Below are 27,204 nucleotides of genomic sequence, written 5' to 3' on the forward strand. Positions count from 1 at the left end.
TGATTTATAAGTTGTTAATAAAGTTATTGTTAAAGATAGACTACTTTATAGACCTGTATCAAGCCAAAATATCAAAAATCTTCTTAACAAATCAAGATCTGATGATTATTTTCTATTCTGAGTTTAAATAAAGAACATATCACGAAAAAAGCTTTAAAATAGTGTCTGACTAAATATGTTGAATGTTGCTCAGTTTAAACATGGCAGCAGTAGCTTGCCAAAGAAGTATCTATATGTAAAAACTGATCTCTACTTTTAAAATACTATTGAATGTAAATGCAGAGAATCGTGATTTACATTATATCAAATTCATTTGCATGTTTCTTTCTGATTAGTAACGTTGCCCTGTTTTCATCCTTATACGCCCATGTACTGTTCCACTGAATAAAAACTACAAATATGTTACTCACGTTGTGAAATATCTCCCCCAGTTCCTGGTCGTTGGTGGTTGGTCAATTGTTTCACACCGAGAAATCTGATTGGCTACCTGATGCTCATGCGACCGACGTCACGCTCTGAATGCCTCCCTCCGACGTCGCTGAGTCCAGTCTGGTCCAGCGACAGTCAGCAAGCGTTCAGAGTAGAGAAGAGCGGAGTGGCGACAAGAACTATTTTAACTGTGTTACATTGCCCAGAACACGGGTTCCCTCTCAGACACCCGGACCAGGTAAATAATACGCCACGCATTTGTCACTGTTAACTGTTGTGGTTATTGTTCTGTCTTGTTTTCGAGCTGTTAAATGTCACCCAGGACTTTCTCAGCGTAACGTTAGCGCTTCTCTGAACGTAACCTACCAGCTAGCAGCTTTGCTATCCAGCTAATTCTGGCTGTCAAAACAACGGGGAGAAGCATAATCTGCTAGCCAGCGAGAAAGCACAGCTTTGCTTTTCTTTTTTGAGGGATTGTAAATCAGGTGAAGGCCGTATTTGGCACATTTGAACACAGATAGGTCGAAACGGAAAGCTGTCAAAACGGATAGAAGCTCGTTTAAAGAGTTATCTTGCTTCTTTAGCTCTTGTGGCAGCTCTTGTTAGCGGACTAGCCGCCTCGCTAGCTCGGTGTAAACAAACCATCCTCATAGACTGTCGATGGACTGCAGTCAGCTTCTTCTTTTGTGTTACAGCTTGTGTCAAATGTATAACGTTTGTTTTCTACAACGGAGGTGTCTGCATTAAAGGAGCTCCTTTGTCTGTGTTTTGTGGCAGAAGTGTAGGAATTGCCAACAACAAGGGAGTCTGGCTGGAGTTTGGTTTTCTTTGTCTCGCTTGTCGCCGGTGTTGTTTTGACTCCTGTGCACTACGCCTAAATTCAGATTATTGGGTTGTGCGCTGCCCTTTAGTAGATGTGGTTTTGTAATGTAAACGCTTAAAATTCTTTATTATATTATGAACGGAATGTAGGCGCGGTTTAGACTAATTGATTAGTTCCATTTTGGCTCTGCTTTGTTTATCCTGTTTTGATTGAAGTTACGTTTTGTTGTTTGGCTTCTTGCTTGTGTTATTTTGCTGACTTGTAAAATAAATAGCAGCTAAAACCGGGAACTATAGGGTTTTATTTTCACAACTTAAATTCATGGCATTGTGTTGAACCTACTCTTGTATTATGCTCTAATTGATTTGTAAACAAGTGACTATTTAATTGATTTCCTGTTGCTCTGACCTGACCTGAACCTTTCTTTATATAAGCGTGTGAGGGTTCGCCACCAATTTCACACATAAAACCATCATCATTTCAATTAATTTGTTATAACAGTTACTATAATCGCCATTCTGTGGTCAAATAACAAATATGCAAAAGTAAGTGGTTAGGCCTGTTCCGCACCGTAGGCTTGAAAATTAAGGGTGGAGCACGCTATTTCTACGAAAGGCTGTTGATATTCAGCTGCTAAACCATCACCCAAATCTTTGGGTGATTGTCAAGGCAACAACAACTCCCCTGACAACATCATAATGACAGCAAAGTGATTTGCTTGTTTATCTACAACCCTAAACTTGCAGAGATATCTCCACACTTATCTTTGGATGTGCCTGCTTGTAACTCTTGTTGTTCAGAGTATACAGTGACTTTTTATTGTGCTGTTTTCCTGCTATTCCCTGCCTTTGTCCACATTTAATTTCTAGCATAGCAGCAAAGAAGTAGTAACAAATTGACTTTGTAATGTGTTTAAGTTCACTGTCTAACATTTTCATTTAACTCCACATTTATGCCCATCCCATGCCTTGTATTCTGTTTGCCACAAAGCATGAGGTCATCCTATAAATATTTTATGGGTTGGGCAGCTGATAGACCTATTTGTCTTGAATCCAAACTTTGTCTGTATAAAACCCTCCCAGCCATAATTTGAGATTAGCCCATAGATATGTCACTGAGCTTCATCGCAGTGAACAGTGGTACAAGAGGTTTGCCACATTCATTTATCTTGAATGTCTTATGCCTTGCTAATACGGACATTACTGGTAATTTCCAGTTGGAAGATATTGATTTGCAATCATACAATAAGTGCATCCATTACTTCAGTTGATAGATGCACCAAGTCTTGTGCTTCTTGACATGAGTATTGAGGAATACGTCATATTTTTTTTATAGGGAGTTCAACTCTCTGGAGAATGTAATGTATAATGAAAACACTGTTTGACAGTTTGCCAAGCAGGAGAGCAGCTAAACTTAGCTTCTAAGAATAGTAGAGATCTGTCATTGCTTAGTTGATTGATCACAACAGAGCTGCTTTCTGTCCTCCTTCTTTCCTGTAACGACTTTCAAAACAGTGGCATGTATGTGTAATAAAAGTACAAACATATCTTTCTTTAGAATTGCCTTTTATCATGATGTTGACTACCCAACAACACTTACAATATGACCACAAAATAAGCCTAGCACGAGGTAATTTCTTCATTCATAGGTACAGTAAGCTCCTTAGGCCAATAAACACCTCAGCATTTAACAAATATGTTGTATGTGTGTGTGTAAGGTACAATACCACTAAAGCTGAGTCTGTGTGTTCATTTATGATCTGTTTGAATTTCTCAGTGGATTGATAGTAAAACTTTTTTCTACAGCGAAATAATTAATTGATTAATTGAAAGTATAATTCTGTAGATTTAAGGGACATTTTTATCTTCATGTGACCCACCTTTAAATGACAAACTAAACCACCTCATGTAGTTACACTGTGTCCGCTAGCAAAGCAAGCAGAGCTCTGACCTTGTTGTTGGTTTGGTACCACTGAGAGACAGCTGTGTTACTCTGTATTAAGCTAGTATGTGAAACAGGATGGAAGTTGGTGTTGTGCACTTGTGGGACTCTATTTGTGAACTTAACAGGAACATTTTTTTTTGTTTAACAAATGTGTTTAGAGAGATGACGGTCAGATTAATGCTTGAGCTTTACAATTAGCCGAACAAAAGGTAACAGGCACAGATCTATAGTGTACTGTATCAGTTCATAGAGCAGCATCTTTGCCAAGATTGTTATAACTCTCTTCTAAATAATACCCACTATTTTGCAGTCAGTGCTTCAAAAACTCTGTCACAGATGTTGTTTGGATACCAATGTTTATAATATATATGTATAGTCACATATTATCCTACATAATTATGATAACCTGGCCTGTCTCCTCTGACGCCTTTATGTCACCCAGTGTAAGACCTGACCTTGTGTGTTTTGTATTTCTGCCTGCCACCATGCTTGTCAAGCATTTGTAAACACACATATTTGAGAGTAACTGGTCTATCAAGCTTATATACTTAGTAACTGTGCTGTGTGTGTGTTCTGTGAATTTGAGAACAAGCGTGTGTGTATGTGTGGAGTTTACGTCACACTGGTTCTCTTTGTTTAGCCCTTCATCATAAGACTGCTGGCAGCGGCATCAAAAACTCACTGTTGTATCAGGACTTACGGGTCAACAGGAGACAAACACACACACACACACATTACTTAATCTCATTTCAAAAAAAGAACCAACAATGATTGTGTTTGATGTAGAAAAGCAGAGAACTGGTCATCTTAAATATCTACCAGTGATTACCGTACCTCAAGAAACGCATCCCACCCACCAAAACAGACACAGGCAATTAGCCTGGCTAGCTTTTAGCTGTAGCTAAAAGGTATATTTTTAAGAAATATCTCAGTTTGGTTGGTGTTTACATGATGATGATGTTTAAGTGCATGTCGTAGTGCAACCACATAGTCTGAGTGAACAGTAAAAGCAGCCATGTGGTCTTAAACAGCAGGTTTAAATCAGTGTAAAGCTGCCCCATACAAAGGAAGGCCTATTCACCGACCCCCCCCCCCATACCACAGTCACACACACAGCATAAAACACAATGAAATGACTTGCACTAGAAAATGAAGAGTTGGACTTCAAATGTTCATTAAAACAAATGTTAAGTTTGTCTCTAGTAAGAGAAAATTTAAAGGGACAAGATAAAGTTCAACCTTGAGTGACAAAATTGTAACAGAAGTTGATTGATAGTTCTACAAAATATAAAATTAAAATCAGGATTTTAATGGTAATTTTTTGTCTAAGTAGGTGTAAGGTTATTTCAGTGTAGAGTCAGATAAATTTAGACGAATAATTGCTTTGTAGGAACAAAGCCTCAGGGACACAAAGCGCAAAAAATAGAAATATTGATGTCATTTTCTTTTACAGCTGAGCAAGCAAGGTCAGGAGCCTAAGATATCAACAGTTTAATAAGGATTCTTCACCAATGCTGAAAATTTTGCACATACTACCTTTACTACTACCAAACTCACACTTCCTGACTTTTCAAGGCATAGATCTGTACAAAATGTGTTGCCACAACCAGTTTTATATTATGCAACAAGTTTGACTTATGGACTGATGTTGACAGCGATACAGGTGTCGAATGTCAAAGTTTTTGATTTTATCGATTTTAGTTTACATTCTTAAACATATCCATAGTATATCCACTAAGGAAATATCTCTACATCGTTATGACAAGATACAGATCAGTAAACCTGTTCTAAATGATTTTAAACTTGCAGGTGTGTGTCTGACCAACCAGGGTTGAGACTCATCAAGGCCCAGGTTAGGTTTGATATAGAGCGATCAGTTTGATAAACTGACTTGATCACAAACTTGAGGTGACTATCTCACTTGGTGAAAGGTAGGAAACAATAAGGGTACTTACTTTGAATAATGTCTGTTGTTACATTTGTATCATATTGTCCTGTGTCATGACTTTGCATCAGAAATTATGATGTGTGAGGAACAGAGAAATTCAGAAGAATGTGCGCAATGCTTCCTTGTGTTAGACGCTGTTTGTTTTGTGGCTGTTGTGAGGGAGAGAGTAACGACATAGCAGGTGACAGGCCACCGGCCATATCTGATGAAATGACTCAGACAGTGAGCCCACGTTCACGGGGAAACGTCAAACCAGTTGACGGCCAATAAAACTCACAACCGACGAACCAGCATCCAGTACTGACAAAGATGAAGCAGAGATACTATGTAACATCATCTATAATATAATAGGCATTTTTAATTAAATCTTAGGCAGTGCTATTGTGTTTATATGTAATATATTTAGGTAAACTGTCAGCTGTATGATATCTAACAACAAAGACAGGGAATGCTGATAAAAATTAAAGAAAGAGGAAAAATGAGAAATATTATTTCCTCTCTCTAGTCAGTTTATTTTAAACCGTCAGCACTCAGTCTGCATGTGTGACAAATGCCCACCTATTTGCAGCGAATCAGTCCAACAAATGCACAGTACTTGCCCTGTACTGCACTGTTTGACCTTTGTCCTATATTTGCTTTCTCCTGAATGAAAGTAAATAACACACTGCTTAACTTCAAATAGTCTATGACCTACAACTTTAGACTGTCATTATACAAACACCCACACACTCATGCTGTCCTGAGGCATAGTTGCATGTTCGACAAGGAGATGATGCTGCAAAACTAGTTTAATGAGTCATATTCTTTAGCTCTCCCATACCACCTTTTAATTACTTCTATTTGTTTTGTAGAAATTATGCTTTTACTGCCTTCATCAGCTGTGAACTTCCTTGTTTGCCCAAAATCCCCCTGAAATTTAGGCCTTAAATTGTGGTGGCATTGGTATGTAGTGCAAATGGTCACGGTCATTGTGACAGATTCTTAAGACCCAGAAATGAGTACTTCTGCTTCTTATTCATTCCACTTCCACTTTCTACAACTGCCACCTCTTGTTCTTTTTTATTGAAAAGAGGACAAAAAAAATCAAGAACAAATCAATTCTCACTGATGTCTCTCCACAGTTTTCCGTTCGTATTTTCTTTTCTTGGTTGATTTTTTTCTCCCCTTTCATCTGAGTTCTGAGCTGTTGGTTTGCAGGATTGATTTTTATTGAGCCGTCTACACACTGCATTGCCATGAAATCAGCTGGCGTCCTGCTTGTGTATGTGCCAGTGTCTGACAGAAATTTCAGCGTTACTTGTTTCTTCATCAACTGCTATAGTGTAAGCTGAAATATGTCATCAAGTGTATAATCCAAGGACAAAAAAATCCCCTGTACAGTGTCTCATAATTTCACTATTTAACTATTTAAATATTTTAATTTATTGTAATTTCTTTATTCTGTGTCACAACAAAAGGGCAAAAGTGGCTTTTTACATACAATTCCCAGCAGCTAAGCTAATGAGCATAGTTCACAAAATGTCCAAACAGTCCTTTAAAACTTTTTATTTTTAAAGAGCAAAAGACAGATTTGTCCTTTGGTGTCATTGGAGGGGCATGCATGATTGCTTCTTAAATAGAATGGTCAAAAGTTTGGTCTTTTCAAAAGCCAATCATTACTGGTCAGGGTCCTGCTATAGTGTCCTTCAAGGAAGCTGAACACATGCCTCTTCACTGAAATAGTAAGTACATCTGACAGCAGCAACATAGCAGCAACTGCTGTATAAAAGTGTTGATGACTATAATGCCAAGCAACCTTCCTATCTACTGTTTTGTAAAGGTATTTAAGATATTTTGGCCTTGGATTCAGAACATCAGATAGAAAACATGTAGTGCAGATAAGATGTACTCTGACAGTACAGTCAGAATAAACAGCTGAAGAATTTAAAACTCTTAGAAACCTATCTACAATCTTTAATTTGAAGACATGGGTTGATGGGGATCAAAGGTTACCTCAGTCATATTACTTAAAGATCAATAATGTGCAATCAAAATCAACATCCTCTCACAGCCTGTAAGATTCAGTCGGCTGTAGTGGATGCATGCACTCACAGTATTGTGGGTATTGACCTCTAGGTCAGATCAATAACATCAATATTGAAAGCTCAATAGCATCCACGTTTATAACGCAATAACGTATATTATTGACATAGCTGCAGTTAACTCCAGACTGGCCAATAGAGAAAACATCAGTATTAAACAGATTGAATTGCAGTTTATTTCAATCAGGGAATGGGCGAATAGCACTGGAAAACAAAGCATGTTAGGTTTAATAATGTTTAAGTGTTGCTTAAGGGCATACCAGGAGTGATTTTGAATAAGAGTTTATTCCTTTTTTGACCCAGGTATATGCCGGTTTTGCTGCTTTGATTTAGTTGAAAAGCAGAGCAGATTGTAAACACTGTTTTTTATTTGTTTCACAAAGATTGACTGAGGAAAATAATAGAACCAGCAAATGAGGGCATATATGGCATTGTCAGGGCTTCTACAAGCCAACATGATTGTGTTCACAAATTTACCCTGCATGAAACATCTTGATGAGTCATCTAGCATCCTGTTGTCGACAGACATTATGTGTCAGCTGTTCTCTCAGAAATGAAACTTGGACCATGAGAAGCCCCATTTGGTTTGGGTGTGTGAATGTAAACATTTTTTCTTTCCATATCTTCACTATGTTCTGTCATAGTGAATCTTTTTATTTCAAGATGATGTCAGTCCATGTTCTTTCTGTTTCAGTACTGTGGACATGTTCCTTATAATCATAGTAATTGTTTGTGACTCTCCAGTCAGCAAAACACAGTTAAAGCTAAAGATGATATTTACACCTGTCTTTCATCTCTTAATGGTCATTTGTTTGTCTACTGTTGATTTCCATACCTTTGCAAATATGCCTGCCTCCAAAGTGTAGAGTGTTGTAGTTCAGTCTCACCTGTCTTGTTTTTGGCAAAGCCTCTGAGAACTGTTTTTCAAATTGTCAGGAGAGCTGTATGTTGTTGTGTGGCAAGCAGGCCACAAGGCTATTATCCTGGGGACTCGCTACTGCTGCAAAAGTAGTACAAAAAGTAGTTTATTGCTCTTATTCCCCTGCTAATAAGGCACTCAAATGAGATTTTGAGTTTTGAACTTTTTTGTTATCAGGGTGCGGCTTCTAAAGAAAAGTGTAATTTCCGTAAATGGTCAACTGGGGAGAGAGGAAAGGAAAAGGGGGAGATTGATTGGGCAATCTTGAAGTGTTTTATTTTGATTTGGGAATTTGCCCACTGGCCACTCATCTCGGTTCACCTCAGTCTCCCTCATCTTCTCAGCATAGAATAGTGTCACTGCCTGCTGGTTGATGTCACTAGCTAATGGTCTTAGGTTGTATCAATCCTTTTAGATCTATATTTGTTTTTTTAGCACACCAGCATTCTTTAACCAATGTGTTACCTTAGGGGTGGGCGATATGGCAAAAATTTTATATCACGATTCTTTAATGATAAAATCACGATCTCGATTTTATCACGATTTGTTTTTTACATTGACACTAATTTGCATGTTTCTGTGTAAATGACGTCAGGTAGCCTACTCTGTCACCTCTCAAAAACTATCAGTAGATTTTAAAGGCAAACAACAACTCTGATAACATGCACTCAGTATTTGTGTTGATGAAGATTCTCAGTCATCCAGGTCATCATACGTAGAGAAGTTCTCTATGCACTCAGTATTAGTTTTCAATAAACATGAAAATTTAAATAACAATTACAGAACAAAATAAAGTTTTATTTCAAATAGGTTAAAAAGAAGACTAATGTAGTTCTGTAAAGTATTATTCAACAGTCATTTAAACAGACTGAAGTGAGCCTCCTAAGGTTAAACAATAAATACAGTATTGAGACTTAAGTAACTCTTAAAGTTCAGTGTGATTTAGACCAAATGATCAACGCGACACACCTCGCGCGCACACACACAGGCTTAGAAGACGCGCCGCTGCTGCCGGCAGAAATAGTACCGAACATAAAGGTGGAGTTCATTTTAGGGACCAGTTGCTCCGTTTTCTTTTCGTTTTCAGCCGTAGCTTCCTAATAGGGAGGCTGTCATTGGTTGGTCTTGTTCACATTAAGCGCACTGAGAGTTGGACGAGTGAAAAAAACTCATGCTTCTGCGTGGACATAGAACTGCAATTAATAGAACGTGCTCTATGGACGATAAAACGATCTCTCCGTTCTGGTAGATCGCCGATACATTCAAATCCTTCACGATCACTTATCGTCAAATCGCACAGCCCTATGTTACCTTAATCTACACCTACTTGCATCACCATGTTACAAATGCTGTCTTTAGTGCTTTGTGTATGTTTACCAGTTGTGTGTAATGCCCTAATGTATATGTTAGGCTTGTGCAAAATCGCCGATTAGTATTTGCCACTTATCGATTACGGCGATTAGTGCCTCGTCATGATGACGCATTTTTGTGTGTGACGTACTCTCACCACCACCCACAAGCACGCACATGTGAGCCCACACATGTGAGCCCACGGAAGGCAGTGGTATTCAGTTAAATGATGCAGACCAGCACATTCCTAACAGAGTTTCAATGTCTGTCACCATAAGCCGGAGTACGAAGAAAGCACGACAAGGCCACAACGCTGGCTACAGCTGTAGTATATAGAGGGGATGCACGATAACTGTTTTTACAACCGATAACAATAACCGATATCTTCCTGCTTCTTGTAACCGATACCGATAACAAACAACAACAGTTTTAATTCTTCAAATGAACTTTTATTGTTAGCAACATTCTGTTAACAATAAATAAAGGCTTCTACAGAAGCAAAAGCCTATGGCTGCTTTAAATGCACAATAGACTAAGGGTTTTCAGTTACTTCACATCATAGAACATAAAACCTGTCAGCAACATTTTCTATAAGAATCTGAAATCAAAATCAATGAAATGTGTGACTGTCAAATCAGTGTCCATGTTAACACAGTCATATTAAAATGACTATAATGCACTCAAATCAAACATGTAATTTATAAAATCACAAAAAATGTACAAAAAGTGCAATCAAGGCCTTTTAAAGAACAGAAAGCATAATGTCAGCTTCTGCCTAAGGTTTTCCTTGTTTAAAAAAAAAAATTTCATCAACACAACAGGCTTCCCTAATCTTTAAGTCTGAATAGGCCAACAATTCAGAACAGACCTGCGTACCTGTGTGCGCGTACCCGTGTCGGTGTGCTGCTCCTGACTACGGTGGGGAAGATGAAGCAATAAAGTTCAACAAATTAAGTAACATAAACACTACAAATATTACAAATTTATTTTATCGCTTTGACCTGATTATTTTGTGCTGAAATTAATTACAGTGTTTTGATTCACGTGCATCTGTGCAATATCACATTTCTGAAAAATATACCCTCATCTAGTGATATCAGCACAAAACCTGTGGAGGAATATTTAGACACTTGTTTTTGTCATGTTATAATATTTACAGACACTATCATGTCACTCTGCACATGTCCTGCGCACAGAGCAAGACTGAACACAGGAGCGCAGCTTCGCTGAATGACGCTTGGATGATGGTTTAACATCCAGCCTGGTCTGGGTATGTCTGAGCATGCTGCCGCTGCTGCATTCGGGTGCGCCTACTGTTATAAAAAAATTTATTAGATTAAAACATTGAAATACGTCAATGTTCATATGCTTAAAATGGACAGGGCGGCCTGCGAGGGGTAATTCAGGATGCAACTTTTTCCCGTTATCTGTTTCCATGAAACGCTGCCACACTGCAGATGTCTCTGACATGATAGAGGAGGACTGACTTAAATGACACGGTCAAAACTAAATTAATATTCAGAAAACCACCAGCCAGGTACCCTTCAGTCTATCTGTCTCTAGTGGGTCGGCTAAACCAAAGTAATGAAAATAAGGTGTTTAAAGAGCAACTGTTACCTGTGAACGGGTGCGCCAAAAACACCCCCATTAGCACTTGGTACAGTCCTCCTGATAAAATTACGCTACAAAAAGTCGACCAATCAGAATTTTGGTCGAGCCAGAACAAGTCGACCAATTAATCGACCAGTTGACCGGGAGATTACAGCCCTAGAAATGTCTAAGTTTTTTCACCCAATTGACACACACTCAGATATACTCCTTTGGCTCAGCACAGCCTCGTTTGCAGCCAGATGTAAACTTCCGCAGAACACTTATTAGGGCCCGAGCACCGAACAGCGCCACCTACTGGCAGCAGGAAATTTCTGTTGTAAACACGTGTTTGTTGTCTGTCTCTGGAAATGAGAGGAGAGGAGAGGAGAGCATAGGAGAGGAGACAGCGAAGGCCCCGCGGATCGCAAGGTGTGCAAGGGTCCGCAATGCTGCTTGCAGCTTTAATTGCAAATGCATCGTCCCTCTCTGAAACAGTGAACAGTAACTGGATGTTTGTTGTTAGTTTGATTGCCGTACCATCTTCAGCATACATTGACCGATTTCAGCCATTCAACTACCAAAATGTTTATCTCACAGAGGACATTCCAGGTCAACTTAAAGTTTTTCTTTTTAAATTATAATTTTTCAAATATTAAGCAATTTTGTTGTCATTTTTAACATGGGCGTCTATGAGAGAGCCCTTCAACGAGGGTCATCTGCCAAATGTATCTCCTCTTACAAATTTCAAGCTACAGACTCCATTTTAGTCTTTAAACGCTCATTAGATGCTGCCCTATCAAACTTGTATTCAGAATTTTCTAATTCCGAATTGTTTCCGCACGCCAGGCTCTTGAGTGGTTTTTGAGGTCTCACACAGAGGCATACAAAGCTCTGAATTGCTCTGATTTTCCAGCAATTCAGAGCAATCCTTCACATCAGCATTCCAAGCAATGCTTCAGCTGCAGCAAACAAACGTGCATTTTCTTAAGGAAATGCCCTTTTCTAGTTAAAAGAATGATTCCGACTGGAGAAGCAGCCTCCCGATCTTTATTTACGGACTCCACAGCAAGATTAACATAGAAAACATTACAGCAGTGAAGTCTCCTCCAGCAGATGTTGGAAAGAATTCCACTCAGCCGAGAATCAGTCATTGTGCTCCTTACGACCAAAGCGCTGGACGAACGCAGGTTGATTTTCACGGACATACATTTAAATGTGGAATTGGCCGGTTTGTTTGTAATGTTTTTTCTGCTGCTGTTCTACAGCATGAGTGAAAACATGCACTAGTGTGGGACATATTCCAGTCACAGGTTAATTTGCACAGACACATTTTTTAACTTGAAAAAATTTCTGAACTTATTTGTCCTGTTTAATTTTAATGTTGATATGCATTGCTTTGTGACCTTAAGATAAGAACATTTGAAGGACAAAGTTACTTTAAATGTTTGCTTCATTATTATTTCGAAGCAGCATGTGCATTGTGCATCTGTTCAATCAATCAATACATATTTCAAACATGGCTGGTTGGTGACTAATCACTACTCACCAGCTTAACCTGTTAGAATGAAGTAGTTAACTTGACTGATGATTTGTCAGTATCATTTTAGAACAATGTGGCGATTTAGAGTCAAAAACATGTACGTACAATTGCCATCAATTAATCGTCAAATTAATCGTTATCGGCTAAATGCCACAATTTGGGCAATTAATTTTTTTGCCAATATCGCCCAACCCTAGTATATGTGCAGTAGTAGCACAGGGAGATGGGTTAAATGAACTGGTCTAGTGCTTGGGGACACATTTATTGCCCCTCTGCACGTTTTGTGTGTGTATTCATGTGTGTGGTTGATAGGGTGACATTTGGAAAGAAGTGCTTACAGTATGCTGATATGAATATGCAGCTGCATTTGTCATCATTTCCAGAACATTAAAGCTCCCAGTGTTTGGACACATGCTGCTGTAAAAATACAGATATGAGTACAGTGAACCCTGTGATGGGTAAATGTCTTTACAAGAACAAATACAAGAAGGCCTTGTAGTGTTGTTACTGACAGAGTTTACACATTTAGGTAACAGTTCATAGATGTTTCTAAAAAAAGAAAAGAAAAAAAGGAGCAATTCTAAAAACGTTGTTGGCCTGAGTGTGTGCATGTATAATTTCATGTTGTAACGTTTGAATTATGTCTTCATAAATTGCATTTTTAGATTTTAACTTGTTTTATTGTAAATGCCCAAATTGATTTCAAGCTATTTGAAATGATGCAACGTACTGAATATATCCCTGTAAAGCAAATAAATAACTGTATCAGGACCGTTTGATGTGAGAGCAAGATGAAAGAAATAAGATTGTAAGTTCTCAACAGGGAGCTCATCTACTCACCATGACAGCAAGGAAATGACCAAAGCAAGGCATTATGATGCAATATCTGTATCATGCCTTTACATAACATAACATGTTATGTAGTATGTTGTCATGGCATGCTTTTTCAACTTCTCTAATGTCTGAAGTCTTTTTATCAGACCTTGAAAAGAAAAAAGCAAGACTGACTTTGTTTCTTTCTTTTCCCATCTTTTCACTCTTTCTCTGTCTTTTGTCTTTCGGCTGTCTTTTCACAGGTTTGTTACATAAGGGTCTTCAAAGAGCCAGTCCAATCCCAAAATTTCAACTTTTTCATTGGAGCCCAGGTTGGTCATCCATTATACATTTTCATAATCTACTCACATATGTTCAACTTTCACACCCTAAAACTACCATCCATATTTGTTCAGTCTGATCAGGTTTGGATACAGGCGGATTTTGCTTGCATCCACAAGTCCTCTGTCCATTACCAGCTGACTACCTCTGTTCTTCGGTGGAGGCCTGTCCAGCATCTCAAGCTGGACGAAGGAGAGACGAGCAGGGCCGAGGGCCCGGCCTTTGTTCTGCGACATAGAACTTCAAATTTTATAGAACATACCACAAATTGCACACCTACAGATCCTATGAGTCCACGGGAAAAAGGAGAGACGCCCACCTCAGGTTCTTCAACCAGCCACCTCAGCACCACAGAGTGCTGCTCACACAATGGGGTGAGTGTCTGACACACACACACACACACACACACACACACACACACACACACACACACACACACACACACACACACACACACACACACACACACACACACACACACACACACACACACACACACACACACACACACACACACACACACACACACACACACACACACACACTGTCATCTGGTTGGTTCAGAGCCATGTGGTGCGGGATGGGTCGACTGGGCACAAAGTAAATGTATCCCACCAAGACACACACCCTTGCATTAATAATTTAAGAGGTGTTGTTGTCATATAGTTGCAAAGTAGCCGGTGATACACACATGCACACACATTCTCTGAAGACACAAACATTAAGCATATAATGCTTAATTAAAAGATAACTGTTAAAAGGCCGCTTTAAAACGGATTTACACTTTGTTTTGGACCTTTGAAGAGTATTAAGTGGTTAGTTCTACAGTGTTTTTTATGTTTTAGGGATTATCCCTTAATATCAAAACCTAAAAACGGTACAGTAATTATAGTTTGAGATGCAAAGTAGAGTCAACATTCTATCAGCTTTCCAGTGAACAACACTTAAATGCAAAGCAGGAAGAGTGAAAATAGGCATGAAAACTTGTGAGCGTGGTTACATAAGTACAGTCAGTTAAAAAGGCACAGGATATGTAATTAACAGATGATTACACAAATTTACCCTAACCAGAACCGATATATGTTTAGTACCTTGCTTCGGGGCACTATGGAAATGTTTGCTGAAAGAGCATGGAGCATTATGCAATCAGGTTTTACCAGCAGATTCTTAGAACATGATTTTGCACAGTTTGATCATGAGCCTGTTTCCCAAGGTTTTTACCCATCACCACCTCATCTTATTATTGACACCCTCTCCACCTTCAAGGCTTTTCAAACTCTCTGATGACTCATTCAGTGCTATAGTAATTAGCAGTGCATTATGGTGGGGATGGCTCTGCCTCTGCCTGATGTTTAGTTTTTACTTCCACTCAAAGTCTAAAGTGATGCAGCTATTGAATGTGTTCAAGATTCACAGCTCCTAAAAATAGGCCTGCTACAAGGATGCTTTCCTGAAAGGAAAGCAAACACATTACCAAAAATCTGTGTGTCCATGACGGCAACATATAGAACTGATCAAACAAATGTGCCACACTCCCCTTTAGAGGCATTGCTTGTGTTCCTTTTTATTCTGCATGTGTCTGTGCAGCCTAAGCTGCCATTCTATTGTTCAGTGTGAAAGGCAATCAGCAGAGAGCCGTTGAGCTGAAACACAATAGTGTGTATTGTGTCCACACGTGTGTGTTTGTATGCAGCCTTTTTACCTGCTGTAACACAACACGGATACCTGAGAAGGAGTCAGAGGCCCCCTGACCCAGTCAGCGAGGGCAGCCTGTCTTAACACCCCACAGGCTGCACTTTGAATTTTTCAGCCTTTAGTGTAGGTGTACTAAAATGTGTATGTGAGTGTGTGTGGTGTAGCTTTGGGGTTGGTATCGCACATCCTGTTTGCCATCAGATCGGATCGGATGCGTTCTGTTTCTCTCTGTGGTGTTTTGTTATCTCTATAATTAAGATTTCTTTTTCCAACACTGTAAAAAAGAAAAACTTTCATAAAAAGTTCAGCTTTTTCAGACCTTTTTGAACTGTCCCAGAGGAATTGTGGTATTTGTGTGTTTTCCTGATCACACCCCACAGATGCAAAGAATTCTGAAACAATAGTGTTTTACCTGCCAACAATCTCTGCCTGTTACCTCAGTATGATGTATGAAAAATGTGGGTCTGTAACTGTTTTAAAGAGGCCATTAGACTTAAAATTGGTATAAAAATACCTTTAAACTAAAACTGTATTTTTTAATCCATTCCTGGCAACCTATAATTACCAAACTTATATTATCATTAAAGTCATAAAGTTCATTTAATTCAATTCAATTAAGTTGAATTGCTGGCAAAAGTAGCCAGTCGGAGTATTTCAAGATGCAGTTAAAAAAAAGATTAGGTAAAGAGCTCAACATGTAGTGTTACACTGGTAAATGAGAAGAAGAGTGCATCAGCCAAATGCAAAAGCTGAAGAATTCGGTGTTATCCACATACAGACTTTGCTAACAACAAAAGAGGGAAATGCACAGTACCAACAAATACCAGTGTAGAAAAATGTGGCCTTTTGTGGAGTCGTTTGCACATCCTCTGTTTGTGGTAAAGGTTTTATTGCTTTTGTATATCTCAGGTCATTGTAAGACATATTTGCTTTTTCTTATCAATCAAAAACCGTGATAATTGTTGAGAACAAACCTTTTTGAGGCCACAGAGGAAAGAAAACGGTTTTATTATTCTTTAAACAATCGAATTCTAAACATTTACCATCATAGAAAGAGGAAGTGTGTTTTTTGTGCAGGGATTTTTTTTTATGTTTTTTGTTTATCCTCAGACATCAGCTTTTTTAAAATAGATACATCTCCATGTTTATGTTTAATTATGTCTCGCGTCAGTTTAGTCTACAAACCAACAAAGTTGAAACAACACAAAGCGACTAGGATGAAGATTAGATCCTGACTAGTTTCTATCCAATGAGGCAAGAAAAACAAAGTGGAAGTAACTTGAAAAAACATCCTTGATTTCTGATAAAAACCTGTTTTGTGCCTTCACGGCCTTCTTGTGATCCTGGACAACAAAGAAGAGAGCAGGTTCTCGTGGAACAACCAGATGACAGTATGCTGTTTGGAGTGTTTAGAACATACTGTCTGTTTTTGAAAGGTCATGGCGTCTTTTCCAAATTGTAGTTGTTCCAACAGAGCATTGAACATGTGTGAGTCACATGTTGAATCTCTCCTTGCTGTGCAGGGGTTACGCTGTACAGGGGTGAACTCTTCCCTCTTTTGGTCAGTTGTTTGTTCCCTCTTCCTTCATTGGTCGTCAGAATTTCAGCTGCGCTGCTGTTGGCTGGGAGCTGTTTTCTGAATACTACCCTTGCCTGTACTGTCAGCTTGTGACTTTGTTTACATTGAGTGGAAAGTTCCATGTTTCACTGGAAGTTTTTCCTCGAGTGTTCCTCCCCCTCTTCCCTCTTCTGCTTCCTTCTCAGGTTTATCTTCCACTCGCTGACTGTAGAGCTCTGCAGAACTAATTAGAAGATAAAACACACACAGTATAGACATGTCTCAGGTGTATGTGTGCACCTGTGACCAGTCAGCTCTGCCATATCTACAACCAGGGTAGCTAATGAGTCCAAGGGGAGCTGTATATATGTTTTTTCTGCATGTGTGTGAGACACAGGAGGAAATTGGTCTTTGGAGACGTTTAAGAAAAACTGCTTCATTTGATCTTGAGCAGACCAGTGTCTCACCAGATTTCCTCTAATTCTCATGTTTCAATAACAAACTTGTATCAAACATATTTGCTCATGCGTATATGAAAGTTGTATAAAACACTAGTTTGTGCATTGCCAGCCATGCCTTTGTGATCATGCATGGAGCACCTGGAATGTAAGCAATTTCCCCTTGGGATTATTAAAGCATTTCAGATTCTGATTCTGAAAAACACTAACTTGCCATTTACCTTAAAAAAACAAGATATAACTTTAACTGAGTCATTAACCATGCTATTTATTCTTAGGGTGTGCCTGCAGCAGCCTGATAAGTCCCCTTATCAGATGCTGTGTAGCACACATGTCAACATGCGCACTGTTCATAAGGGTGTAACTGTGCAGCCTGCTATAGACGCTCCTGACTGTCTTTGCTGTTTTTCTAGTTCCCCTTGGGCATAAATTAAAGGAATTCTGATTCTGATGTACACAAACCTGCAAGACACACATTCAAAAAAACAGAAGCATTAAGTGTAATGTTTTGGAATAAAAGAACAAATCTGCAGTTCCTACCTGTGAATATTTTCTGAGTCTTTTATGATAGCCAAATAAAGGCCAAATCTCTACATAGATAATAGCCCTGCTGCCCTTTAAACAGTCCCTCTGGCGTTTCCCTGGAAAACATGTTCTTGGAAAAAAGGGAGCAGTGCTTTGATACATTTTGACATGTTAAAGGATGGTTACCCAACACGTGTCAGCCGAGCAGCCAACCTGGTTGTGCTGACCCCCAGACTGTTTTAGTCCTCTGCGATGAGCTGTTTTTAGCAAACACTCTGAGCTGAGGATGGACATTTCCCACCCGGTTGGGATCGCATCTTTGGCTACACACACACACACAAACACATGCAACTGTACAGTGCGAAATCTGACTCCACTACCTGCCGTAATGACTTGTTGAAGAGGCAGCTGAGGTTTAGTCACGTGTTTCTGGCATCTGGAGTGTGTGTGCCTAAATGTAAGCACATTAGTGTTTAAGGATACTGCTTCCACTGTATCCTCTTTCTGTCTATATCTTCTCTTTAAGTTGTTAGATCTGATTACAACAGCTTCAGCTGAGCAGTTACTACCTAAACCTTCTGCCTCACCTGCTGCTAGACTTCAGACACTGAACTTCAGTGCAGCTGGTATTTCACAAGAAAGAAGTGGTTTCTTTTTTATACCTATACTTTTCTATTAACCAGTTTCACCACCTGTGGTGTGTGATATTAACACAACATGCATGTTAAGGAAGACTCTGCATACCGAAGCAGGAAACAGCTCATGTTTTGCACACCACATTTTAATAAGGTAAATAATTATTTTTTTTGCAGCTCACTGACAAATCATTAAAGTAATCCTGATGGTTTTAAAAACATTTAGTCAGATTATATTATTTTTCAGTTTAGCACAACTTAGAACACATTTAGGACAAAATATTGAAGTATAAAATATCCATAAACTGATATCTACATTGTCTAGGTAGAGGGTAGACATCTTTGCAGTCATTATGGCCACCTTTAGCAGTCACACACATGACTGTCACTGTCAGCTGCTTTTAAACGTGACCTGTTTAACACATTGACTTTCTCAGAGTCTCTGCAGCTGTACATCAAGATTTCACACTGTGGTGGCTTAACTTTGCTGTTAATCTGCGCTTCAAGTGCACGCTGAACTGTGCGATCACAGTTCAATCATGGTTCATTGCATTGCTAATTTACTGTTACAGAGCAGTGGCTGCCATCCTATTGTTCTGCATGTACTGTGTGAAGTAGCAGTGCATATTGGAGTGTGCCACCATGCTTCATTGGTCCTAGTATCATTTATGCAGGTGTGTGTGTGTGTATGTGTGTGTGTGTGTATGCTGGCTTCTGAGAAGGTACAGATTTAGTGATGGCATCTTGAATGCACTCACAGGAGTAGTAGTACCCACCTCACATACACAAACACAGCTATTCACACCCTTCAAGAATAACCTCACAGTGCACTGTGAGCATCTGGATTTAGGTCCACACCTGCATTACATGCATTCATGGACACACATGAGAGGTTATTACAAACACACACAAAGACTGCAGAGCACACGTGACTGTTTGGCAGTCACCCAGAATCACCCCCTCTGCTCAAATACTGTACTCAATCACTAACGCTTACCTTCACACACGCATACTGACACACACAAAATCGATGTCAGGTGTCACCTTTATATCAGCTGTGGTTTAACAGTTACTGGCCTTTAGGTGTGATGGAACTCTGTGTGATTGTATGTGTTTGTGTGTTCATCCCTTCCTCACATTGCAGCAGAATTCACCTTACGCATGATTGAGCAGACACACACACACACACAGAGGATACAGATGCAAGAAAAACAAACCTTTAGAAACCTGAAAGTGAAAGTCTATAGAAGACACATTATGGTCAGCACAGACACACAAGCAGGGACCATGCTGTTGGATTTAAAAATGGGTTAGTCATGCATTATATATATATAACAGGACTTCTCTCTCATGCTGCAGTTCTCTTGTCTGTCTCGCTGTGGTTTTGTCTGATTTTCTTTACTTTTGTCTGTTTTCTCACCACCTCTGGAACAATAACAAGAGCAGTAGGCACATATTTTCTAATCATCTAATTCCTTTCAGAGGAATGTGTGTGAGAGGAGTAGGTGCAGAAACGTTGTTATTATCTTGCATGCTTTAATGCATATGTGCACTTAGGCCTTATCACATATTTCCACCTGAATCCACACATAACATCACTGTTTGAGTGTGTGCCTAACTGTGCGTGTGTGTGTGTTTGTTTATGTCAGTTATGATGAATGACTCTGTATTCATCACAAAGCGTGAGCATTATTAATTCTGTCCTCTGCTCCCCAGCTGTGACAGCTATTGTGTGAGATTGAAGTCACACTGTCTAAAAATGGAAACTTAGTCAGTCTACATCTGTGCAGGAAAAATTAGCTGTTTTTTCACTAATAATAGAGTGTGATTGCAAGCAGAAATTACCCAGAAGCGGCGTTGTAATTGCTTGTAATCATATGATAGTCTGTACATGTGTGCACATTCTTTATTCTACTAAAATTTCAGGTTTCAGGAGGCCTCTTAAAAGTTAGAATTTCCCCAAACAATATGGCGAGATGTTTAATTTCAGAACATAGAAACGACGTCTCTGTAACTAGCATATACCATGGTACGGTTTTCTCCCTTTATTCTGCAATCTGCTTAATGCACTCTTCTCAACTTTCCTGACCAATATTACTGCTGCTTCCTAATAGCCTCATAATATTATCTTGAATATGTAAAAACCTATTTAAAGAGATAAATCATAACTTTAATATTTATTTATTTATTTATATGTTTATTTTAAAACATTTAAATATGTAATAAATGAGACCAAATCTCCTTATTCATATTAAGTCCCCTTTATCTTACTTATAAGTGGGCCTTACTTTTTTTAGTGTTACATTTCAGTCTTTAACTGATGGCAACTGTGTAGAAAAATTAACAAGCTCCCTCATGTGGTGTGAATGTGTACTGCAGATAAAAACAATCTGCAAAACTATTTGGCATCTCCCGTGTGGTTCCTGAAGTCTTTGTCAAAGAATAGCTTAATACATGTTACAGAAGGTTCAAAGTATTTGCATGTACAAATTATTGTGTCTCTGCAAACTGCAGTATTTAAGATAAATATACCAGACACGACGTATGTTTACATACTCCTACAACCGGAATGATATCAGCACATCACTATTTACTTGACGTATATCAGATTTACTGCACTGATTGATGTGAGTTAATGGGACACCAGTGCATAACAGGAACTGTTGCTTTAAGGTGGTTTAATTGAACTTTTACAACTTTGCTAAAACATTTTATTTGCATGGTGCTGTGAAGAACATGATGGCACTCAATCCCCATCAAAATGAGTCTGTGTTGTTGTGTTGCCCCTTTGGTCAGCAGCAGGTTATTTAAAGTGATCAATGATTAGCCTGGAAAGAAGATCTGTTGTCACGTTGAATTTCATTTGCATGTCAGAGCAGGATTATACAAGCTCGGATCAATAATGGCTCACACATGTCTGAAGTGGGTACCAGGCTGTCTGAAAACTCTGTTTCTGTTTTGTCCAGAGCGTCCCAGAGTGCGACGAGGAGAAAAGAATAAATGAAGACGATGACAGAGGAAGAGAAGGAGAGGAGAAAGAGCAGGAGGAAGATGAGAGAAGCACTGATGAGGGCTTCATGGGAATGACACCTCTGCTGCAGGCCCACCACGCCATGGAGAAGATGGAGGAGTTTGTACACAAGGTAAAGAGCCCCAAAGTCATTCCATTTAACTTCTCCATAAGCTTAGCAGCCCTGTACCTTTAATTCCACACACCAATAAATGTTTTACTCTTCCAACAAACAGCACTTTAATAGCAACAACAGTTAATAAAGCCCCACAGTAAAGTCAACAGTAACAGAGTTATGAGCAGATTTCACTGTCATTTTGTAAATTTGTACTTTATTGCTCAGGTAGACGTTTCACAAATGTGGAAACTGGAAAATATCCAGAATACAGTTAATGAACTTTTTTGTAATTTTTTTCACGGATTACACACACACACACACACACAGACACACACAGACACACACACAGTCTGCAACCAGCGGGCTGAATTAATCACTGGAGAGAGTTCTCTCTCCCCTCTGCGTCGGAGGTGTTTGTCGTATCAGGCTTCACTTTATTTATTGACATCACTTGACCCCAATGCTATTCATTTGACACCTACACTACACACACGTGCATACTGTAGTACACTCTCACACACAAACTTTCTTTTGAGGACATTTAATAAACAACCAGCTGTTACTCATAAAGAACATTTGATTAGCAGTGATTTTCTCGTTAACATCTTCCCTTCCTGCCAGCCACTCTGGCTCCTCTAACAAACACACATATATATATATCTATATATCTATATAGATATATATATACTTATATAAGACTTCTGTGTTCTTTTATCAATAACCTATCAGGTGTGGGAGGGCCGGTGGCGTGTCATACCTCATGATGTGCTCCCTGATTGGCTGAAGGACAACGACTTCCTGCTTCACGGCCACAGGCCACCCATGCCTTCATTTCGCGCCTGCTTCAAGAGCATCTTCAGAATCCACACAGAGACGGGAAACATCTGGACACACCTGCTAGGTAACACACACACACACACACTCTCTCTCTCTCTCTCTCTGTAACACTTATTTAAATAATATACAGCAGGATTAGGATTGAGGTTGATCATTTTAATCTTCACGTATCGTTTGTTTTTGTAATGTGTTACTCCACTTCCTCCTATGTTATCCTTTAATCTTTGTGTTATGCAGATTTGTCAAAATAACAAAAACAGACTTATTACCTTGTATATAAGAGTTTCTGTTTGGAGCTGCTTTTGTAGACAAAATAAATCCAGCAAATCCTGAATGTTATTTTTGGGGTTAGTAAATTAGAATAAGCAGGATTTGTATTAGTCCTCTGAACCCCAAAATTCACTGCTGTTTTTTAATGTTTTTTTTTTCTTATTAATCCTCAAATTGCAATCATTTATCTTTAAATGCATCCTGTTAAAAAACTTTACTTACTTTATTTTACACGTCTTAGTTCAAAATTTCCAAATACTGGCAGCAACTTCAGTCTAAAAAGAAATTTGCAGTGCTCAGTGCAACAAGGAAGTCCTGATTGATTTGACTGTTATCTGATCTGCAAGCTTTCTACAACTTGTTCTCCTAAATGGACTCATTTGTACAGTTTGTAAACATACAAACACTATTTAAAGCATGAAGAGCCTTCTTTGTATTCAATAATTAACATTTTGTAAAATTATTTATTGAAAAATGAAACACAACTGTGTTTTACTTCAGCAAAGACACATTTGAGTTCACTGTACGTGTAGCCATGGATGTGCTGTTTCCACAAAGGTGCAGAGACAAACGAGCCCACAGAGACTAAAAATTTGACAAGAGTGACAAACACTCAAACTGCTGGGTGGATGTGGTTCTTTCATGCTCTCTGCTTCCACCTAGTGGTGAATGAGAAGCAAAACACCAAAGTGTATTCAGTCTGTTTGTGGAACCACGTAAAATGTTTTAACGGAACTCTTTTGTCCCTGTCTCTCTGCAGGCTGTTTGTTTTTCCTCTGTCTGGGTCTGATGTACATGTTCAGGCCCAACATGTCCTTCGTGGCTCCGGTCCAGGAGAAGGTGGTGATTGGGATGTTTTTCCTAGGAGCCATCCTCTGCCTGTCTTTCTCCTGGCTCTTCCACACAGTCTACTGTCACTCAGAAGGAGTGTCCAGAGTCTTCTCCAAGTAAGAAGGACATGACAGTGGACAGTAGAGCCAGCGGAGTCTCTTTCCTCACACTAAATCATCCACTGATGTCTTTGTCTCTTTAGGTTGGACTACAGCGGGATCGCCTTCCTGATCATGGGCTCATTCGTGCCATGGTTGTACTACTCCTTCTACTGCTCCCCTCAGCCCTGCTTTATCTACCTGATAGTAGTGTGTGTACTAGGACTGGCCGCCATCACCGTCTCCCAGTGTGACTTCTTTGCTACACCGCAGTATAGAGGAGTCCGAGCAGGTAAATTAACTACGAGTGTTGAAGAAACACCTGGACGTTTGTGTTTGTGAATTCATCTCTGCTCACTCTCTGTGTTCAGGTGTGTTTGTGGGTCTGGGTCTGAGCGGCGTGGTTCCCACCCTGCACTTTGTCATCAGTGAGGGTCTGATCAAAGCCACCACTATCGGCCAGATGGGCTGGCTGCTCCTCATGGCGACTCTTTACATCACTGGAGCCTGTCTGTACGCCGCTCGCATCCCAGAGAGGTTTTTCCCCGGCAAATGCGACATCTGGGTGAGAACCCTGACATGTCCCTGTGTTTTTATTTCCACATTTCTCTCTCACACACATTTACACTCACTTTCCTCCCTTGTTTCTCTCTCCCTGTCTTCAGTTCCACTCGCACCAGCTGTTCCACATACTGGTGGTTGCCGGAGCTTTCGTTCACTTTCACGGCGTCTCCAACCTGCAGGAGTTTCGGTATACAGCAGGAGCGGGCTGCGCAGAGGATGGCACCCTTTAACCGACTCACACATTTTACAGGGAGATACTGGCTCTATTAACACACACACACACACAAAGGCCCCCCCCCCCCCCTAAAAGGCTGAAAAGGCCCGTCCTGCCGCGTGCACAGAACGGCCTCTGATTGGGGGAGGCGCTCTTCAGACTGACTGACAAGGGTTTTTGTTCTGTTCCTGCCCCTCTGTCTGTCTGTCTGTCCATCCACCCCCACCACCTCTGGCTTGGTCGCTTCGACTCTAAAAGCCACTTCAGAGTGTAAAGCCGTTTCTGAGAGTCTTTACACAAAGTCTCTCCTTTTCGTTTGCGAAGGTTTAATTCTGCGTTTTATTCTAGAATTAATGGTTTGATGAGGAAGCATAATTGTGGCTTAAAAAAAGAACATTTTGGGGTGCTTTTTGCTGAATGCAGTTTTCACTTTTCAGGGCATTCAAATATGAGAAAAAAAAAAAAGAATCAAGTGGGTTTCTTCCTTGGGGAGATGTGGAAAAATAAGGGTGGGTTAGGGGTTATTAATAGTCACTTTTAAAAGTTAAGAAAAAAAAAACTTTTTCATGTACATAAGATTTCTAAATTTTGGGTTATAGATTTGTATGAAAAATATATTTAAAAAAAAAAAAAAAGTTATAAAATGATGGTAAGAATAAATAAATATGTTAAATGAGTAAAAGCCAAGGAGGAGAGGCGTCCTTCAACTGAGAAGCGCTTCACTATGTAGTGATAAGACGTGGAGGCCAGGAGGAAAATATGAGGCCCAACGCCTGAATCTTATCAAAGCTGCACCTTCAGTGCAGGCGTGACTCATGAAAAGTATTTTTTCCTTTAAATTGAAACAAATGACTGTCCTGAGCACTGACCTGAAATGAAACCTGACGCAAATCACATGAGTATGTAGCGGTTTTCATTCATCTTACTGTATCTAAAGATAAATCTAATTTGTATTCCACCTTTTTATTTTTTCTACGACGTGCCCTTTAAATGATTTATTAAAACACATCATGGATAACTTCAAGATATTTTTCTAAACTCCACCCCAGAGTCACATACACTACAGGACAGAGGCCGCGCTCTCCTCCTCCTCCTTTGTCAGATTCAGAACAAAGAAAATCTTTAGTTGTATTTTAATTTGCTGTTATTATTATATTGCAAGCTTTAATTTTCCTTCCTTGTTTTGTATTGCTCATTCAGAGATCATCAGGAGCGGTGAGGTGACTCACTTTAAAAAACAAATCAAAATGTTTCCTTCTTCTCACTTTAAGGGCTCGTAACGAATCTCACATATTGATGCTTCACTTGGAGGTTTATACAAGGTGAATTTTTTCTGGCAATACCAAAATCTTACACATGCACAATGGAAACACTTATCTATGATATTCAGAGCTTGTATTTCTATGATTGTTTGAAATTTAGCTTTCCTGAAGAAAAAGTTGGTTCTTCTTTGGTTCACATTTTGCTCAGAGGAAAGAAAATGTTATTATTCTCATTTTTTCTTTATTTTATGTTTTCATTTTATCTACTTTATATTAATTTATTTCTTTTGGGGAGCTCATATTGTCTGTTGAAGCACACGTTCCATTCTGATGGGAGTGTTTGATTGCAATAGACCTTTATATCTGCTGTATTGTTCTAATAAAAAAAAAGTTTTTTTGAATCTGTCCATTGGTTTGACTGTTTACATGTGGGTGATATAAACCAAAACCACTAACAATAATCAATCTCTGATCACTCTGATTAACAACTATGTCCATGGCAAGCTATTATTTCTAACTCCAGTCAAAGACAAGCTTTGCTTATACCTCTGTGTGGCTGCCATCAGTCATGTGTGACCTCGCCCCTTTCACCGGAAACACCATCCTGATGAGTGTTGAATGGCCACTCTCTTTAAGGTGTAGGTGAACTGCAGAGTCCTGTCCTGAGGAGGTATCGCTCTGGTGGTGAAACCAAACAACCACTACACAAAAGGACGGCACAGGACAGGAGAGCCACCTCCTCAGGACAGGACTCAGCAGTTCACCTCCCCCTAAAGAGAATAGTCACTCCTTTGAGAATAAGGATGTCCACATTCTAGACAGGGAGGACAGATGGTTTGAAAGAGCAGTCAAAGAAGCCATCTATGTGAAATCAGAAAAACCTTCTCTAGGGCTGAGGCATCAGCTCTCACCTGTTTATAACCTCGTCCTTCATCCCTTCCCAGCAGACTTCACCCTCATTCAAACCCTAACGATGGCCCGATAACTAGTCCTGCACAGGGCCTGGACACAGTTTCAAGTCATTAACTGACCACTAACCCACAAGAGGGATCTTAGTCATGAGAGTTTCTGCAAGATCCACCGACAGAGGTCCTAAACACATAAAAACACAGATTCCCCACCAGAACATCAACAGAACTGAAGATGTCACTCAGGGAAGTGGCAAAACGTCTTCAAAAAACAATCCTTGAGTCCAGTTGCCTCGATTTAAACTCTTGGAAATTACTATGATCTGGATGAATGAAAGCATCCACAGATATATTGCAAATGTTGTGCAATACCCTACACTGACAATAAACTGGCCTATAAACAAGGGGTTCATAGTTATTAAGGGGTTGGTTGAATTATAAT

At 39.5% G+C, this 27,204-nt stretch overlaps 1 protein-coding gene across 1 annotated transcript; it reads left to right on the forward strand.

Annotated features, from left to right (window-relative positions):
• Positions 1–481: 481 nt before the first annotated feature.
• LOC114452341 (adiponectin receptor protein 2-like) lies at positions 482–25,285 on the forward strand. Its single transcript, XM_028431605.1, has 9 exons — positions 482–667; positions 13,701–13,769; positions 13,854–14,153; positions 21,617–21,793; positions 22,508–22,679; positions 23,646–23,832; positions 23,919–24,106; positions 24,186–24,379; positions 24,480–25,285. The coding sequence occupies exons 1-9, from the start codon at positions 491–493 to the stop codon at positions 24,606–24,608; spliced, it is 1,593 nt and encodes a 530-aa protein (XP_028287406.1). The 5' UTR covers positions 482–490; the 3' UTR covers positions 24,609–25,285.
• The last annotated feature ends 1,919 nt before the right edge of the window (positions 25,286–27,204 follow it).

The sequence above is a fragment of the Parambassis ranga genome, chromosome 2, assembly GCF_900634625.1.
Source record: "Parambassis ranga chromosome 2, fParRan2.1, whole genome shotgun sequence".
Lineage (NCBI taxonomy): Eukaryota > Metazoa > Chordata > Actinopteri > Ambassidae > Parambassis > Parambassis ranga.